General features: G+C 31.2%; 2 protein-coding genes across 6 annotated transcripts; one reads left to right on the top strand and one right to left on the bottom strand.

Moving 5' to 3' along the window:
* Window positions 1-29: 29 nt before the first annotated feature.
* LOC133699689 (putative pentatricopeptide repeat-containing protein At5g08490) lies at window positions 30-8863 on the top strand. 5 transcript variants are annotated; one of them, XM_062123058.1, is made up of 6 exons: window positions 30-3178; window positions 5390-5443; window positions 6826-6936; window positions 7033-7439; window positions 7894-8034; window positions 8492-8863. In XM_062123058.1, exon 1 carries the CDS (start codon window positions 350-352, stop codon window positions 2960-2962), a length of 2613 nt encoding a protein of 870 aa, XP_061979042.1. In that variant the 5' UTR covers window positions 30-349; the 3' UTR covers window positions 2963-3178; window positions 5390-5443; window positions 6826-6936; window positions 7033-7439; window positions 7894-8034; window positions 8492-8863. The 5 variants fall into 5 exon arrangements, with proteins under 5 accessions (XP_061979042.1, XP_061979043.1, XP_061979041.1 ...); XM_062123059.1 differs by having other exon boundaries at window positions 7033-7202; XM_062123057.1 differs by having other exon boundaries at window positions 7033-8034.
* Window positions 6757-7380, bottom strand: LOC133699693 (VQ motif-containing protein 31-like). Its single transcript, XM_062123064.1, has one exon. The coding sequence runs from the start codon at window positions 7378-7380 to the stop codon at window positions 6841-6843; it is 540 nt and encodes a 179-aa protein (XP_061979048.1). The 3' UTR covers window positions 6757-6840.
* Window positions 8864-20544: the final 11681 nt, after the last annotated feature.

Raw genomic sequence — 20544 nt, forward strand, 5'->3', positions numbered from 1 at the left:
GGCAATACCTGCGAAAGTGAAGTGACGAATATAATGGTGGTCTTTACCATTGAAAGTTTCAAAATTCTTCAAAGGAGGATCGGACCCAATTTCAGTTGACCAATGAAGTAGGTGCTTCTTTGAAAAAATGGAACATGAATCTTCAAGGAATTGGTGGGTTTGAGCTCAATTGGATCTTGCTCTTATGCTTTTACAGGGTTGAGCTTTTGCATGCAAACTATTTGTTGAAATTTCCATGTGAAGAAAAAAGGTCTCATTTTTTTTCATTTTGTAGCCGAAAACAATAACAAAAAGTTGTTTTTTTTAACTCGGGTTGTCGAGAAAAACTAGAGTGGTGCTGTTTAGTAAGATGGTTGAGCCATATTTTAAAGCATGGAATACCATGATAAGTGACTGTAATGGAGATTTTAGACAAGATTATCAGGCTGTTGCATCGATTCTCAAGTCTTGTGCTGGACTGTCAGCTATAAAATGCGGGAGAGCTCTTCACGGGAGTATTGTTAAAATAGGTCATGTTTCTTGCCATGCTGTGTCTAAGGCCTTGCTTAATATGTATGCCAAATGTGGAGCTCTAGATGAAAGCAAGAAGCTTTTTGGTGAAATTGGTAGTTGTAATGATCGTGATCCTATTTTTTGGAACATTCTCTTATCTGGGTATGCTGGTTCCAGAGTTTATGATGCTGAGACTTTGAGGTTATTCAGGGAAATGCATGGTGCTAATTATCCGAAGCCTAGTTCTGTTACTGCTGCTATTGTTCTTCCTGTTTGTGCTCGCTTAGGGGATGTATATATGGGTAGGAGTGTGAATTGTTATGCTATTAAATCTGGATTGGATACACATACACTTGCTGGGAATGCATTGGTGTCGATGTATGCAAAATGTGGACTAGTATGCCAAGATGCTTATGCTGCTTTTGATAGTATTGATGAAAAAGATGTTGTTTCATGGAATGCGATTATTTCAGGGTTTGCAGAGAATAATTTGATGGAGGATGCATTTAGATTGTTTAGTTCGATGCTAAAAGGTCAAATAAAGCCAAATTATACTACCTTAGCTAATATTCTGCCTGTTTGTGCATCTTTTGACGGGTATATTGCTTACTGGTTTGGGAAAGAGATTCACGGTTATGTGCTCCGGCATAACGAGTTGTTAGCGGATGTTTTTGTCTGGAATGCTTTGGTAAGTTTCTATTTAAGAGTTGGACGGGTAGAAGAAGCAGAATTGCTGTTTCGAAGAATGGAATTGAGAGATTTGGTTTCATGGAATGCTATTATTGCAGGATATGCATCAAATGGTGAATGGTCAAAAGCTTTGGAATTGTTTCATGAATTACTTACTCTAGACATGATTGAGCCAGATTCTGTCACCCTTCTCTGCATTATTCCTGCCTGTGCACAGTCTAGAAACTTGCACGTTGGTAAAATGATTCATGGCTATGTCCTTCGGCATCCATTATTATGTGAGGATACATCTGTCGGGAATGCTCTAGTTAGTTTTTATGCCAAGTGTGATGACATAGAAGGAGCATACGAGACATTTTTTATGATTTCTCGGAGGGACCTAATATCATGGAATTCTATGCTTGATGCTCTTGTTGAGAGTGGGTATAATACCTGGTTTCTGGAATTATTACGGTGGATGCTTAGTGAAGGAACTACACCTGATTCTGTTACAATCTTAAGTGTTGTTCACTTTTGTGTTAATGTTTTGAAAGAAGACAAGGTTAAAGAGGCCCATAGCTACTCAATTAGGCATGGTCTTTTAGCATCAAAATTTGATGTTGAACCTACCATTGGAAATGCAATACTTGATGCATATGCTAAATGTGGTAACATTGAGTACGCATCTAAAGTTTTCCAGAGTTTATCAGAGAACAGGAATTTGGTCACTTTCAAAGCAATGATCTCAGGTTATATCAATTGCGGGTTACTTGATGAAGCATATATAACTTTTAACAGGATGCCTTCCTCAGATCTCTCAGTTTGGAATCTAATGGTTAGATTATATGCTGAAAATGATTGTTCTAGTCAAGCTCTTGGTCTTTTCCATGAGCTACAAGCTCAAGGAATAAAACCCGATGCAGTGACTATCATGAGCCTCCTTCCATCATGTGCTGAAATGGCTTCTGTGCAATTGATAAAGCAGTGCCACGGATATGTGATCAGGTCTTGTTTTGGTGATCTCCACTTGGATGGAGCTCTGCAAGATGTATATGCAAAATGTGGCAGCATAGGCTATGCTTTTAAACTTTTTCAATTAATTCCAAATAAGGATCTGATTATATTCACTGCCATGATTAGAGGATATGCCATGCATGGTATGGGAAAGGAAGCTCTTGGGACTTTCTTTCATATGATTGAATTGGGTATAAAGCCAGATCATGTTATCATCACCACTGTTTTATCTGCATGCAGTCATGCTGGCCTTGTAGATGAAGGATTAAATATATTTTATTCTATAGAGAAGGTCCATGGAATGAAGCTAACCATGGAACAATATTCTTGTGTGGTGGATCTTCTTGCTCGGGGAGGTCGAATTGATGATGCATTTTCTATTGTGACTGGAATGCCCATTGAAGCTAATGCAAATATATGGGGGACGCTGTTAGGTGCCTGCAGGACCCATCATGAAGTGGAATTGGGTCGTTTTGTAGCGAACCGTTTATTTAAAATTGAAGCAGAGAATATTGGGAACTATGTAGTTTTGTCAAACCTGTATGCAGCAGATGCTAGATGGGATGGAGTCATGGAAATAAGGAAACTGATGAGGACAAGAGATCTTAAAAAGCCAGCAGGATGCAGTTGGATTGAAGTGGAGAGGAGAAAAAATGTCTTTGTGGCTGGAGATACTTCTCATCCTCATAGAATTGATATTTACAGAATATTAAGTACCTTAAATGACCAAATCAAAGAGCCATTTCAATTAAATCAACTGTTAAACTTACAGCTTTCTGAATGTTAGATGTGAAAGCAAGTGGAGTTGCCTTGCAAAAGATGTTACTATAATCGGATATAAATTTTCTAAGGCAAAATTCTGCTGCATTGAGGTGTAGACACAATCTCTCTACTTCATGTTGATTCAGTTGTTAAACATGATCCACTTCAAGTTAATCTATTGGATGCAATGTTTCCCAACTTCTGTGTCAGGATCATGGAATGAGTTTCTGCTACAGTTTTGGTATGTTTCCAACTTCAAATTAATGTTTTTATCTTATTGCTTCTATAGAAACTTCAAAATATGGGATAAAATCCATTGCGTCTAAATGACAAATTGTAAAAGTGTGGATTTCATTAGACCCCTTGTTTGGCCTTAATGTGTGCAAACTCATCAAAATGAGTCACTCCACAGTCCTTTGGAAGGCCTCAATGTGTCAACCAATTCCTTCTGCTTGCTTTATCTTTTTTGGTGGCATACCTTAGTGAGTTGTGGGCATTGAGATTGGATATTTTCATAATTATAAGAGACTGAGGTTTTCATAGCTGTATTTACACTTGTTCATTCATCTCTAACATGTCACCATTTTGTTTAATATTTGTTTGTCACCTGGTTTATTATCAACTTAAGAGGAATTTGTTTTTTGGCAGATTTCTGTTCAACACAGTTTCTATATAGTTGAGCATCAAGGTTCAATGCCTTTCTAACTCACATCCATCTGCCCTCAATTATCCATATTCCTGGAGAGGCAAGTCCCAACCATAGAACTTTTGACATCATAAATTTCTACATAACCTCCAGTACATAGCATCTGAAAGTTATTCGTTAACAACTTAATTTGACAATTTCTTCTAGTGACCTGGTATTGTTTCATATGTTATTTTGAAAGATTAGTATGACTGTCTCCCAACTGCTGGGAAACTCCAGCAGATAAAACAGATGCGCTTTAAACTTTGTAACTTGTTCTTATTTAAGTTCATGAATTGAAGTGATTATTGCTGTGCTTAATGGAACTTTACCTCACATGAATATAATTGAATAGTAAAGATAAGCAAACATGTCAAATATGACTAGAGAAAGTACCATGCAACATATATTGTTTATAAACTCCTGGTTTTGAGCTTTCTAAACAATAGTTTTGTGTTCTTATGCAAAGAATTCCTAATAATGCACCTGTGAAAACCCGATAAATTATAATCCGAACAAAATAAATAAAACACTGAATAGATTAAATAAAAGGATTTCAGGTATTGTGAAGAGATACAATAGAATAAAAGAGAAGGTGTTATGGTGTAAATTAAGTAAAAAAGAGAATTGTGGGACAAAAATAGAAATAAGAAGTAATGAGAGCCAATGTGTAAATACAAGAAAAATTAGACTATAAATGCCCCATTTTTCTCTCTTGGCCGACGATTTAAAACAAAGAGAGGGAGAGGTTTTGTGTGATTTTTCTACTTGAATTCTTGTTGATTTCATCAATAAAAGTGTATAATTGGAGTGATTAACTTAGTTAAACAAATTTAGAGGGGTGATTTTAGTGTTGTGAGTGTTTTGGAAGAAGAAATTCAAGCTAGGGTTTGAAGAGGGAGGACAAGACAACTTGATTTTTTTTTTTGCATTTTTTCCTTGAATCCTTATCAAAGTAAAGTAAAGAACATGCTCCAAGTGATTAATTTCTCAAATTTTATTTTTGATGAAGGAATTGAATTATTGTGATTATGTGAAATTGTGGGTTTATGATATTAATTACGAGAATAATGGAAATTATGATTAAATCATGTTAGAAAGCATGAATTATGATTGGGTAAGTGTTTAATTTTAAATAGAAGAAACAAAATCCCTTTCCCCCTTTAGAGGTTTCGGCCAAAGAGGAAGATTTGAAAGATTTAAGGTTTTAATGCAATTGTTTGGAAATTGTGGGAAAATATAGGTTTATAAATGTTAATAGATGAAATAAGTAAGGATTTTTCAAAGAGAGAAGAAAAATCCTCACTTTCTTCTTTTAAATGAATTTCGGCTATGAAAAAGAAAATTGGGACAATTGAGTTTTAATAAAATTGTTTAGAAATCTTATCAAATTGTAGATAATTGATTTGGATAGGTTAATTGAATAATGATTTTTGTAAGAATGGAGAAAAACTCTCACCTTCTTTCCTTATTGAAGTTCGACAATAACACACACAAAAAAAAAAAAAAGAGAAAAGGGCAAAAAGTTTTGATTTGGACTTCGTTAATTTAGGAGGGTGGTTTTAGACAAATCGAGTAAATCGATGGAGAATTCGGGGACTTATATCAATAAAAAAAAATTAAAAAGGGAATTTTATCCTTCTTGATTTAAAAGTTTAATTAAACTTATCTAAGGGTGTTGGATTTAATCAAGAAATATGTAATTAGAATTATAATTGTACCGGTTCAAATGAATAAGCAATGACATGGTAAATTGTGTTGGTACAGATGAGGCTGCAGGATCTAATCTACAAGAGACCTCGTCGCGCACACAAGTACCAGGTAGGTGTTCAACACTTTAAAGTAACTTAATAGCTTATTTGAAATTATTGTAGAAGGAATTTTTTTAGATAGTAATTTTAGTATAAAGTTATGAAATAAAGAGGTAGTTTAATGCCCTGTTGAATAGGCGAATTCGAAAGATTATTTTCTGGTTAATGGAAATAATGCCAGATAAATGGGTGCATAAAGATAATGATTTCCTAGTTAAGGGAAATTGTATCCTGACAAATGGGTAAGTTAAAAGAATTTGACTCCCTGGTTAATGAGAAATACTCGGTGTAATGGATAATTGTAAAATTTAATTGATTTAAATTAAAGTTAAATATGTGGGTTCGTTAGAGATACTCTTGGTATTTTCGTAAATTTATTTCTATTCGAAAATCATATTAAGAATTGATGAAATTATTGAATTACTAAAGACAATATATTTCATTTAAAGATGTGGGAATTACATTAATGCACATAAATAAGTAGTCCTTAATTATTTGTTTATCGTAATGTATAATTTTAATCATGCTTAATATGATTATGTTTTTAGGTACCCTCAAATTGGAAAGTAGATGTATGGATGGATAATTTTGTTTAGTAATTGATGTTATTGGAAGAACCAATATTTTGTTGTAATACACTTTTGTGTTTAAGAATTTTAATATTTAACTTAGTTACTTATATATGATGTAATGCATGCTATGAATTAATTGACTTTAAATAATCGTTTTATAGAATATGAAAATGAGAATTTGATATTATGGTTGAGTTTTAAAGATTCAGATGATGGGATGATTATTTTGATTGATGTTTACAGGTTGAGAATATTGAGTCGATAACTTGGTGTAAAAAACATATAAAAGAAACTTTGTTGAAATTTCAGTTTTACATATATATATTCAACTATTACACTACAATTTTTTAGTTATAGTCTAGATTTCAGTGTGTCAATCCTTTCCTTTAGAAATATTTACCAGTAAACACACTTGTCAAAGAGTTCAGATTTCTTCTGTCATTTTTGTTAAGTGGTTGCAATCCCTCAGCAATTAGACCACAGATGACATTCAACAAAAAGGTCAGGAAAATGAGAGTAAAATGGACACTGATTGTATAGCGAAAAATAACCTATGGGCAGACCACAGTGATATCCTGAAAAGTTAACCATGCATGCTTCAAGAAGATATGATGAAGGCTTCCGATGGCACATAATCCCCTGCACTTTTACTCGTTCATTATATTTAAAAATGGATACCTTAGTCGTCATTTCTGCACTCACATGAGTCACCGCGCATGCTTATTTGTGATGAAAAATGATCTCTTGAGAATTATAAGAACAATACCATTACAGTACTTGGTGCTTTTTCAAAAACGATTACATCTGTTTATGGTAACAGTTAACACAACGTCCTTTACTTCGCATGACTTGCTTGGGGGGATGTTAAAGGAAACAAGGCGAGCAACTCTGGTTCAGTGTAACCAGGTTTAGACCGTGGTGATGGATGCAGGTAAAATCGCCTCTCTTTAATGGCTTTCTCTTCTTCCTCGTTATTTAAGTCAGATATTGCTGACTCTCCTCTGCTCTCCTGTTCTTGGATTGACAGTTTTGATAAAATGGTGGAAGGGGAGAACATGAACGAAGGGGTTCCTGCAGGACTTGGAAGAAGACTCTGATTACCCGATGTTGTTGGCGATGTACTAGGTTTGAAGTTAAGAGGGGGCTTCACTATCTCTAGCTTGGGCCTTAGGTTCTGCCTTCTTTCATGGAGTTTAGGTGTTGATCTCTTTATGCCTGCAATCTTTGTTGCTGCTCCTGCTGTTCCTTCTGCTGCATCACCCTCTGATGAGCCTGTTAACCGCTGAACAACATCACGAAAGGCCTTTGTGTCTGTTTGCACAAATGTAGTAATAGGTTTACCACCGACTGTGCTCTGGCTTGGCGGCTTCTCCATTGATGCTTATCTCAATGTACAAGCTTGCTCCCAAGTCATTTAGGATACGACCTGAAAAGGTTCAAATTTGTGAGCTGGAAGCCTCTCATTTATGGAAGAAACATGCATACGGTTAGGCAGAATTCATGCATCTAAAGAGTGACATCTATTACATCAAAGCATGTATATGTATATATATATATGTATATATATATTATTAGTGAAAGTGCCCATGAAATGTTTGGCAGCACCTTGGCTTGCCTAACTCCTTTCATTTTAGAGCAGTCAAAAGTATAAACTTTAACTAAAAGACGAAGGTAGGCTTTCATTGCAGTTGGATAGGAATTATATATACCATGCTTGAGTTACAATCCATAGACATGGAGCCATATTTTGGACGTGGCAATCACATTTGCCAATAACAAGTAGCAATGCCTTTTGCATGGTGTGTTTGCGTGTCTTGAGACACATTGTTATGGGTTCTGGCTTGGTTTTAGGCTTACCTATTTTCTTTTGACTCTTGAATGGTTACAGGCAAGTGTTAATCTCTCTCCCTTCACAATTTATATTGCTTCCTATCAGTCTCAAAATCATGGTTTTGACCAGCATAATTCAAATTGAGGTCCTGTTTTATCCGGCTCGGGACCTAATGCAGAAGATGGGTCAGATTCTAAGGTAATTTGCTTCTTTATCTATAAAATTCCATTGAATTTAATGTAAGGAATTCACCCTTACAAGTTTTTTTTTTTAAAAAAAAAAGATATAATGCTAACTGGGGTTTGCATTGATGTTTCCCTCAACAGATTATATAAATTTCCTTAAGGTTTTTCGTATTCTGACCAGGAATAGGAGCATATAGGAAGAACAAAACTCATCTGTCGTAATCTGGCTGGCATAGTCTTGTTTTTCCTGCATGGTGCCTAATATTGTTCTAATATCTATTTTCTGATGAAGCTTGACTCTCCTGCTCAAAACTATCAAATATAATAGCTAAGAAAAAGAGAGCTTGTTTGCTCTGCCAAAACGTGAATAGTTAGTTTATACGGTATTTAGATTGTCTATCAATGCAACCATGAGATGCCATATCAAGAAATACTCAAATTCCAGTAACATGAATTTGGCATTTGAGCAGGTAAAAAGAAACCATACCTCACAGAACAGGCCTCTGATTCTTCAGTGATGCAAGGCGGTGAAAATCCAGCTACTTTCAGCAAGCAACCTTGGAGGAACAGGATTAAGGAATGGAAGAAGAGGCTGTATGTATGTATAAAGTGATGAAAGGGAAGGAGAGAAGCTGAAGGAGATTAAATACAAATGTACAACAAAAAAAGAAGCCAAGGCTGTTTGTTTGACTCACACTCGACAATCCAGTTAGGACAAACAAAGGGTAGCCTCAAAATACTTGCTAGGAATGGATTCATTCATGACAGCTTCCTAAAAAAACTCACTGGTTTTTAGAGAAATGGTAATGGCATTGACTGATAACTTAGAAACATTGACTTTTCGTTTCCTTTTTTTAGTTAGGCGTTACGATGATAGTTGACTACACCTTTTGTTGGATAATTTTTCCTATTCTTGTAAGATTACCAAGACTGAGTTCTAGAGGGTGTAGGCAACAACAAGAAAAGGGGGGGATTTGATGGATTAATTTGTTGAAACATCATTCACTAATTACTATTGAAATTAGATACATAAATCATCATGATCTGTCCTAAAATCTATTTTTGAAAATTATGTCGCGATAAACATGAAATGATAGGTAGGAACGCCAATTTTTATGGAGCAGTCAACAAAAAAAGCCTCCCACCATTCCCCCCCAACATTTTTAAATTATGGGGTAGCTTCTGTTTTTTTTTATTATTATTATTTATGTTTTGAAAAGTGTATTTTAATTGAAAAAATATTAATTTAATAATTTTTAGTGTTTTTTTATAATTTTGATGTGCTAATATTAATAATAATAATAAATTATTTTAATATATTTTTAAATAAAAATTACTTTTAAAAATCATCTTATATTAAAATACCGAACACATGCATTTATTAACATGGGCTTTTCTTGCCTTTTCTTTTAATCTTGTTTTTCAAGTGTTCAAATTTCTTTGAATCTTGTATTTCAAGTGTTGAAGTTTTTTTCAAACACAAAATATTCAAATGTTCAAATTCAAGACTTTTTTAAACACATAAATAATGTTTCAAATATCTAATATGTTTAAGAATAAAATTTTTTTATTATTAGAATAGTAGGTAATCACACATTTACTTCAATATTCCTTTCTTTAAAGTTCACGAAATTAATGATTGATGATAGAAAACCTGACACCTGCAAAATAATCTATTTTGATAGGATTTAGAGGCCCATTCAATAATAAAATTAATAACTTTTAATAAGAAAATTCAATAAATGAGATAAGAAGCTTTTAATTATAAGAAAGTTCCTAGTTATGTATCATAAATGTTCTGAAAATAAGAGTATGAATATTTTAGGTAATAGAAAAAGTGTGAGTCATTTACTTGGATAGTTCAGGTAGTATATATGAAGGGGTTGAAATGTCATCTTATCACGGTAACATTAATGAGATATAAACATTCCTTACACAACATTAATGAGAGATAAATATCTCTTACACAATATTAATATTGAATTATTAATGGAAATATGGTAGGTCCTTATAAGACTTTTATACATCAAGGGATATAAAGAGATTATCATTATTTATTTTTAGTATTTTATGTTAAAAGACACAAGAATAAACAAACAAATCTTTGTGACTCAACATGAGACCTAAAAAGACTATCAACTCTATATATATTTGGCCTTGGAATGATTTCAGATCTAATGATGTTGGTTATCGACCTTACTAGACCAACATGCATTTGGGCTCAGCGCGTAGTTGAGCTCAAGGATGTTGGGTGCTAGACCCACATGCACTTGAGCATAGCTATGTAGCTAAACCTAAAAATATTGGGTCTGATACCTTGTTAAACCCACATGCATTTAAGCTCAGCGCGTAACTAAACTCAAAGATATTGGGTCTTACACTTTACCAAACCCACATCGCTTGAACTCAGTCGTAGCTGAACTTAAGGACATTGAGCCTATAAATAAGCTAGCTCCACATCATCTTATGTTATTACCATGCATTCACATACACACATAAATATAAAATACATTGATCCATCATTCACACTCACAAAAACAAGTAAATTCAGCAACCTTTTTATTTGTTAAATGAATTTAGACATTGAATGGTTGTTTCGGCCACTCCTTGATTTTGTTAAATGAATGTTATGCTACTTTCATGTTAAAATTCCATGAATTCATTTGTTTTAAATACAAAGACTAGTAAAATTAATTATCAAAGTAATCTACAATAACTTGATAAAATGAGTAATAAACTAATTTTTTTATTAGTATTAACTAGCAGTATTTATTTTAGTTTATATATATATAAACATGCATGTGTGTGTATTATTCTCTTTTCTGATTATTCCTACCCCCGTGTGTGTGTGTGTGGTGAATTAAGAAACCATAAGATAATAACATTACTTAAAATTTAGAAAAATATTTTTGTTGGATGTAGCATAATTTTAATCAACTGTCAAGTCCAACCTCATCCTTACTTTTCTTTTTTGTCTTCAGATGTATCAAATAATTAAACAAAAGATAAACACAATTAATTTATCTAACTTAAAAGTAAATAGGTTAGGTGTCATAACCATAGTCTCGTCAACACAACATACTAAGTATCATTTTCCTAACCTTAATCCCGTTAACATAGTCAACTATATATCAATTAACTTATCAGTCTCTGATTTTGCAGTTAATTAATTAATTTATTACCTTTAGGATTCACCATTATGGTCGATATAATTGAGATATTAAAACTATTACCATTATATATATATATATATATATATATATATATATATATATATATATATATATATATATATATATGGTTAATAATTGATACAGTCATTGTGATGGATCACAAGCCATAACATACATACAGATTTCCAGCCCCATATGTGTATTCACATGGTAATATTTTTCCTACTCGTCGACAACATTCACATAATAATAATATTTCGCATGCCTATAAATGATTATTAACATAATAATAGTTTTCATGCGTGTAGGCAATACTCTTTCATGGTACACAGTTTAACATAATACTTATAATTTATATTGCATTCTAGCATTACAAAAAATTTAAAACAATTAAAGAAGCAATGGAGCAACTCTTACCTTGAAATCCTGCTATACATACTCCTGAGAAGTCATGTCCTACTCTGAATACTTTTCTTACATTTCAATTAAACATCCCAAACCAATATTCAAAACTTTCTAGTTCATTCATCACATTTACTAATTCACATAATCGAATACTTTCATAAACAAGTTCATGAATACACTATTTTTATTTATCATTTCAATTCATTTACAGTAGCATCTTTTTACATTGACATTTAATGTCTGAATGACTTCATTTTTCGTTGACAATTTTCAATGTTCAAATAACTTAATTTTTCATCAATGAATTCTACACAATAATTTAAGCGAAATTCGACATAGTCCATGTTACCCTTCTCAAGCTAATCCTTCTCTTTACCATATTTATAAATTTGGCCAAGTAAGATTTTGCCTGTTGTAAAATTTTTCTCGATTAAACATCTCACTTTACGTACTAATTTAACATACTTATCATCCTACAATACTTGGAGCAACATATACCCAATAAGTGTTCAATTTCATTTAAACCATTTTAAAATTTCATATTATCCACTGAGTTTGAACAATGAACCATCGAGTTGCAACAATAACTGAGTTAGAACAGTGACTCAACGAGCTGTAATAGTGAATCAATAAGTATAGGATTAATATATTCAAATAGCTATACCTCTGTGTAAAATTTCATTAATCTCAATCAAAATAGTGAAGTTATTAACTATCGTATCATACATAACATATACAAAATTTAGTTCAATCAAACAGTTAAATTACCCAATGTAGGCAAAGAACCAAATTAGAAAATGAAGAGTTATTCTTTAGAAAAAAAACAAGTTTTTGTTGAGATGTTTGTTTACAATCTCTAACAACCAGATGAAAGAATACACATAGGTGAATTTCCCTGTGCAATGTCAGGCAAATCCAACGATGAACGATGAAGAAATAAGTTGGTGACCGTAAATGACCCGAGGTGGGATTTCTAGAAAAACATCGCATGTGATATCTCTCAAATAAAGGCTGATAATCACAATCCCTCCGGTCATATTAAATAGGGTAATGAGGTAAACAACATATCTAAAACTCAGTTTAATCCGACAGTGGAAGGTGGATATATGACTTCTTTAGCACCAACATATCTAGTTTTAGTTATTGAACATTCTAACTATACATAAAGAGGAGGGGGTGGTTTGTATTTATTTATAAAAACGTCACTACTTAGTTCATGCGTCATTTTCTGTATTTTTATCTAACCATCAATACCCTTTTAAGACTTTATCAAACTCTAATTAACCTAAAAATTTAACCAAGATAGAACAATAGGTCTAGAAAATCCTTGTAAAATTTCATTTCGAGCCAACAGTCAGATTGAAATATATGTTTAATACCATAAAACTGGACATTAAGTAATTTATGCCAAAAATATAAATTTTGCATACTATTTTATTTACTTAAATCATCATGATTTCTAAAGAAATTTATTAGAGACTCTCATCCATGATCATCATAAAATATTCCTCAGAGTTTTCATCATATTTAGTCAAATAACACGATTATACACGTTTATATTGACAATCAATGTTTGTGTGTAAGGTCACACATGAATTTATTTGGAATTACCTTCTATATTCTCTCTAAATATTTACACTCTAAATTTATAAAAATTCTTCCTTTAAAAAACTATTTTACATGACAGGGAAGTTTACACAATTTATCACTAATTAACAATCTATGCACCGATTTTATTACTTTTTTTCATCTGCAATTTAAGTTAAATTACTCAAAGTATTATCCCTGTATGTAACAACTTTCCTTCTTAATTATCATTTATCAATTGAAATTTACTACTTTAGCACTGATTTACCAATTTTAGGTTGAGGGTTTGCAGACATCCAATGATAGGGAAAACAAAAAAAAAAGGAGAGGAGAGTGGTCCCCTAATAAGTCAAAGGCAAAATAAGAAAGAATCTCATATGATCGAGTTTTAGAAAATCACCTTTAAACCCATAAATTGTTTCACAACCACCTGTCTTTTTTAAGCTATAAAAAAAAATGTCTTTTGAAGCTTGAAGGGAGGGGGGACTAGAGAGGAGAAAATAGGCATTAAAAAAGAAGAAATATTAAGAGAAACAATAAAAAAAAAAGAGAAAGAAAGAAAGAAAGAAGATATCGTGAAGAATAAATCAAAAGTTGCTTTGAAAAGGCTAGTGGAATCTATTCAAATCAAGCAAAAAAGGTAAAAACTAGTTACAATCGTCTCTTTAAGGTGCATTACTCAACTTGATGGAGGGATAGAACTTATTGATAATACCCTCTCCTCTACATTTTAATCTTTGATTCATTCATTCAAATGGTAATCATAATGCTTTTGAATTGATTCGATCATATTTTAAATTGTTTTTGCATATATGTTAAAGTTGCTTTAAATGCAAGTTGTAATATGATTGTTTATTCTTGTTGTTAATCTAGTGTTTAATAATGTTTAATAAATGATTAATTATATGTTTTTTATGTTCAAATACTTATTCTTGGTGCATGGAAAGCATATGTTATGGTTTGATGATTATATGTAAAAATAGGATATATAGCAATACTTTGTCATTTTAGTGTTTTTGTTCAGTTTTGGAAGTTCATGTAGGTCATTTTGATGTTGCTACTTTTTTTTATATTGAATGAGCTTTTGGATTGATAAAAACAGTATATGTGCATGTTTGTATGTTGATAGTAGGTTATAGGCTTTGAATTCTATTCATTTTAATGTTTACATGTTTATTGTTTTTTCTGAAGGCTTAAGCATATGTAAATGAGTGTATGTTACTTGTATGAATAGGCCATAAGCCTTTATTCTGGTGCATTTTCTAGATTTTAGCAGATTCTGGGTTTCTAGATTTAACATTAATCCAAAGAAGATTGCTTTGGGTCCATGATTTCCATGTCGTTTTGATCAATTGTTGATTATTACATATGCGTATAAGCTTGTTGATCATTAATCTAGGATCTTAAAAGCTTTAAAACACTAAAATGTTGCCATTCAATTTTTGGTTCTTCATTTGTATTTTTCAAAAAATCAAATAATCGTGATGATTGGTTGTTTTGTTGTGATGATTCAGCCACAAAATTTTACTTGAATGATTATTTTACATGCCCCTATGTCTTTGACTTTGTGAAATTTGGTCTGAAATTGAATCTATGTTTATAGGTTTATGTTAAATGTTCTCTATGTTCTTGACAAATTCTGAGTTTTGATTCATTTCAATTTGAGATTTATGAAAAAAATGTGTTTTTGTCTTGTTTGATCGGTTTTTATCTGTTTGGGGCCTTATTTTCTTGTTTGTGGACTGAGCCCACCAAGCCCAGCCTATATGGTTGGGTTGACTTATAAAACTTTAAGGCCTTGTTTAACCCGTCCTAGTTGTTCAAGAAAAAAAAACATTTTTCTTATGGTATGCTTGGCAAACACGCCCTTCACCTTAAATATTTATTTTTCTCCTTTATATTTTTGACTCATTGCCAAACAAACCCTAAATGATTTCCAAGATTTTTTTAAAAAAAGATTAGGGACCATTTTGTCCTTTACATGTTTTTCAACCATTTCATTTAATATTTGGGTTGTAAAATTACATTGTAATATACTAACATAATATTAAATATATCTGCTTTTTTTTTTAGAATTTAAAAAAACAAAACACACACACATACATAAAATCCGAAATTCCTTATATAAAAAATAAAAAATATATTTTTATTTGTGTGCATACAATCAAATTCTAAAAAAATTCATGAATATTTTATAAAAAAAAAATTGCATTTTATCATACTTTGAAAAATATAAAAATCAATTAATATGTATCATAACAAATTTGTGATTTTCCATTAAGATTTTACCAAAATTTTAGAAACACCACAAAAATCAATTTATTTAATTAATAGTTGGGTATGAATTTTATTAATGTAATGCATATTTTTGATATTAAATTAAATGATTTGACAAAAATAAAATGTTAAGAATTAATTGTAGATTTTAATATTTAACGGTATAAAATTACATGGTAAAGAATATCCTCGGGTATTAAAGATATAAAATAGAAATAAATACACATTAAACTTTAGGCCTTTGAATGGTTAGGTTTTAACATGATAAGACCAATACCTCTTTACTAAGAGGGATTTGTCTTGAATCCATAGAGATAGAGACCTCCTTACAATGGAGGATTTATCTCAAATCTATAATATAAGTACCTCCTTATTGAGGATGACCTTTCTTGAACCTTAGACATATCAATGAATAGAAACATGATTTATATAAAAAATAATCAATCGATAATGCAACTTATCATAGATAGAGTGTATTAGGTATGATACGTCTTCTCCATGCACAATTAGTTCTCCTACCTAGGCTTTTTGCAAATTATTAGTTTTCTAGTAGCCATAATACTATATGACAACTCTTGAACCCTTCAAATCATAATTTCATGATTAATCCCAACACATCTAAAACCCTATCGATCTAGGAAAGAGACCCGTCATTTGGCGTCGTGCACGCCATGACAACATTCATGGATTGGACTAAAAAATAATGGGCTGAAAGAAATAATTTTTCATGGACCAGACCCAAGTCCAAATCTTAGTTGGCAAAAAAAAATATTTTGTGCCCCAAAATATTATTTTACAATAAACCCAAACCTAGGCTCAAGTCAGGCCTGGCGCGCACGGAGAGGGGGTTTAAGCCCAAAGCCCACTTTGCCTATGATTTCTCCTTTCTAAAAGATTGGGTGCCATTTAAACCCCATTTTTAGTTTTCAACTACCCACTTTATAAATACTAGAAAAGTATTATTTCTTTCTAATGTGGGATAGAGTTCTTTACAAGGTTTTGGGTTTCACAAAAACATGTCAACCAAGGGTTTTTTAAGATCAATTTTTTATTCACCCATAATTTGTTTAAATCATATTGATGTTCTATGTTAAAGAGTATATGTTGGAGATTAAATCTCAACAAACTTTTAATCCCAAAAGTGAGTAGATCTCAATTTTAATTTAGTCTCAAATATGTCCATTAACCATATTCTTTAAACAAATTTTCAACGGTTCCCTACATGACTGGAAATTGTCTCACTAGTTTTGAAATGACTCAAAAATTTGTTGAGAGATAATGATTTGATAGATCACTACATCATGACAAGTAGTTTTTGTCTTTGAACTTTTCTTAGTGAATTACTATTGAATTTACTAGCTAAATAGTGAACACAATATCTTGAACTATTCAAATTTTATGTTAATCAAGACAATAGTACTCATATAGTTCTCTACCTAGAGATTTTCTTTGGTTATCACTGTTGTGTTTATTTTATCCATGAATGACTCTTGGATTCATGAGTGCTTTATAGAATTCAATATTTATCAAAATTCTTAAATAAACTATCACATTTCTTACTCATATAGATAATATTTTATTAAAAGTATACTCTACTCGGTGTACCAAGATATGAAAATCATTAAGAGTACAACTCGTCATTTATTATGTTGAATCTAGTACTTATTTCATCATAGAAATAGATAGAAAATAATAATTTTCTAGTGCTACCGAGATTATTAAATGACTTAGTTTTACATTTGAACATAGATATTTGAATCTCCAATCAACTAAGTGTGGTTACCATCATTACATTCTTTTAAGTTTAAAGGCTTTAATCTCATTCCCCTCGATGAATTATACATAAGTTCTCTTGATAAATCTTTAGTTAACGGATCCATAATATTTTTATTTGACCTTACGTAGTCAATTGAAACAATTCTATTTGAGAGCAAGTGTTTAACAATATTATATCAATGATGTATATGTCTAGATTTATCATTATACATACTACTTTGTGCTATTTCAATTGCTGACTAATTATCGTAATGAACACAAATAATTAGCACTAGTTTGGGCCAAATGGAATATCCTATTAGAAATTCCAAATTCATTCAATTTCCTCTCTAACTTTATCAAGAACAATAAACTTTGATTCCATTAGGGATCTTATGATATATGTTTGCTTAGAGGATTTCCATAACACAACTGTTTCACCAAGTATGAAGACATATCCACTTGTGAATTTTGAATTCTCAGTGTCGGATATCTAATTAGCATTATTATACACTTTTAGTACTGGTAGGTAACCAGTTTAGCGTAGCCTATAGTCCAAGGTATACGTCAAATACTTGGATTACTTGTAAATCTACTCAATTTACTAACCAAGTAAGCAATGCCAGGCCTTATGTAGTTTATAATGTACATTAGGCTTCTAATTATTCAAGAATAATCCAATTGGTTTATTCATTTACCTCTATTCTTGGACAGATATACACTTATATCTATTGATGTTTTAACAGTACTATTTTCACCTTTAAAAAATTTATCGAGAATTTTCTAAACATAATAAGGTGAGAGAACAATACCAATCAATCAGATGTCCTATAAGTTTTTATTTCTGGTATGACATCTGCAACATCCAAGTCTTTTATGTCAAACATGTTAGTTAATATTTTTTAGTAAACTTGATCATGTGACCATTACTACCTAAAATTAGCATATCATTCATATAGAGACATATAATGATGTAATATTTATCTGTGTTTTTCACATAAATATATTTATCAACTTTATTAATTTTGAACTCATATGGCAACATCACCTTAACAAATTTTGTATGCCATTGTTTAGGTGTTTGTCTCAAAATATATAATGATTTGACAAACTGATAAACTTTCTTTTCTTGCCCATTGATAACAAACCTCTCAAATTCTTCCATATGAACTTTATCATCAAGATCACCATTTAAAAAAGTTATTTTTACATCCATTTGATATATTTCAAGCTTGTTAATAGCTACAATGACTATTAAAGTTTGTATAGAACTTATTCTTAACACAGATGAATATATGTCAAAATATTTCACACTTTCTTATTGTCTAAAACTTTTAACAACAAGTCTAGCTTTATATTCGTTAATGATGCCGTCAGCATTCATCTTCCTTTTGAAAATCTACTTATGGCCTAATGGTTTACATTCGGGAGGAAAATCCACTAGTTTCCATGTATTCATAATAGATTCAATTTGACTATTGACTATCTCTTTTTAATAGCAAGCTTCTGGACAGGACATCATCTCGGATTAAGTTTGAGGTTTATTTTCTAACAAATTTGTTAAAAAAATCATAACAAAATATTTTGGTTATTTTTCCTCTTTACTCTTTCTACCTTTACTCTTTCTACGATCAACTTCATCATCTTCTGATTGATGATGATTACTTGAACTAGCCTCATTCATTCTTTTAAGTTAATGATTTTCTTGTACGTACTTCCATAGAAACACATCTTCAAAGAATGTAGCATTTCTTGATTCCATAATAATATTAGGACAAATATCCTCAATACTTGACTGTGTATAAAAATTGATATGCACTATTATTATATGCATACCCAATAAATATATAATTTATAGTTTTATGTCTTATCTTGACCTTTTTAAGATCAAGTATTGCAATATTTTCACACTTTGAGGTATTTATATGAAGCTCTTCTACTTTTCACAATTTATATGGTGTCTTTTTTAACTTTTTATAGGGTACTTGGTTAAGTATATAATTGGTAGTTAGAATTGCTTCCCCCTACAACTTCTACGATGCTCTTGAACTTATTAATATGGCACTCATCATTTTTTTTAATGTTCGATTCATACGTTTCACAACACTATTTATTGTGATGAATAAGGAGAAGTAGTTTGGTGGATAATACCATTTTAGGAACATAATTCATCAAATGGTGCTTCATATTCTCCACATCCATAAATTCTTATTACTTTTATCTTCTTATTAAGTTGATTTTCAACTTCATGCTTATAATGTTTAAACATTTCAAAAGCTTCATTTTTTTCTCTTAAGCAAGTAAGTATATCAATACCTTATGCAATCTTCTATAAAAGTAATATAATAGTTTTTTACCTCTAGTTTGCACAAACTTTAAATCATCAATATCTGAGTGAATTAAGTCTAGAGGTTCACTACTTTTTTTCATTTATTTGAAAAGAAGGTTTTGTGCATTTTTATTTTACATAAATTTCACACTTATGTTTTTTTTTCTTGAAAATCATACTTGGTAATAATTCATAGTTTATTAACATTTGCATAAAATTATAATGCATATGACATAACCTATCATGTCACACATCACTAGACTCAAGCAAATAAGAAGAAGAGGCAATCTTATTATTATTTTCATAATTGATTGTAATGATCATTACATTCATTTTAAAAATATCATCACAAAGATACCCATTTTCTAAAAATATACCACTCTTAGAGAGTATAAATTTAACACTCTAAAAAACCATCTTAAAACTATTTTTCTCTTAATAATAAGTTAGACATTAAGTTTTTTCTAATATCAGCAACATGTAGTATATCGTTGATGGTAAGAAGCTTTTCAGATATCATCTTCAGTATGACCTTTCCAACACTTAATACCTTGGTGGTTAATGAGTTCTTCATGTATAAGTTTTCTCCATCCATTTTTTTCTAAGTTAGAAACATCCTCTTGTCATTGCATACATGACTTGTAGTGTCAACCCATAACTTCTTAGAATTGTTGATTAGGTTGACTTCAAAAACAAAATAAGACAAGTTCATTTCTAAAAATTTATTAGTAAAGTGATCGGCATTGGTGACAATGGCTTCAACAATTCTTTTCTTAGGGTTTTCTTTCTGACCCTTGTTTTTTTTTTTTTTTTTTTTTGCAATCTTTGACTAGATGCTTAGTCTTATTATAGATAAAACATTTGCCATTGAACTTCTTGACAATTTCTTTCCTTTTCACAACAAGCTTTTTTATTATTATTGTAGGACTTTACCACTTGTTCCATAACATTTGTTTTTGGGGCTCTAGAAAAGTTAGCTATCTTTTCTGACAACTTA

The sequence above is a fragment of the Populus nigra genome, chromosome 7, assembly GCF_951802175.1.
Source record: "Populus nigra chromosome 7, ddPopNigr1.1, whole genome shotgun sequence".
NCBI lineage: Eukaryota > Viridiplantae > Streptophyta > Magnoliopsida > Malpighiales > Salicaceae > Populus > Populus nigra.

Excerpts from the sequence above, each read along its gene's own strand:
- LOC133699689 (XM_062123057.1), top strand. The coding sequence starts at position 350 with ATGGTTGAGCCATATTTTAAAGCATGGAATACCATGATAAGTGACTGT.
- LOC133699693 (XM_062123064.1), bottom strand. The coding sequence starts at position 7,380 with ATGGAGAAGCCGCCAAGCCAGAGCACAGTCGGTGGTAAACCTATTACT.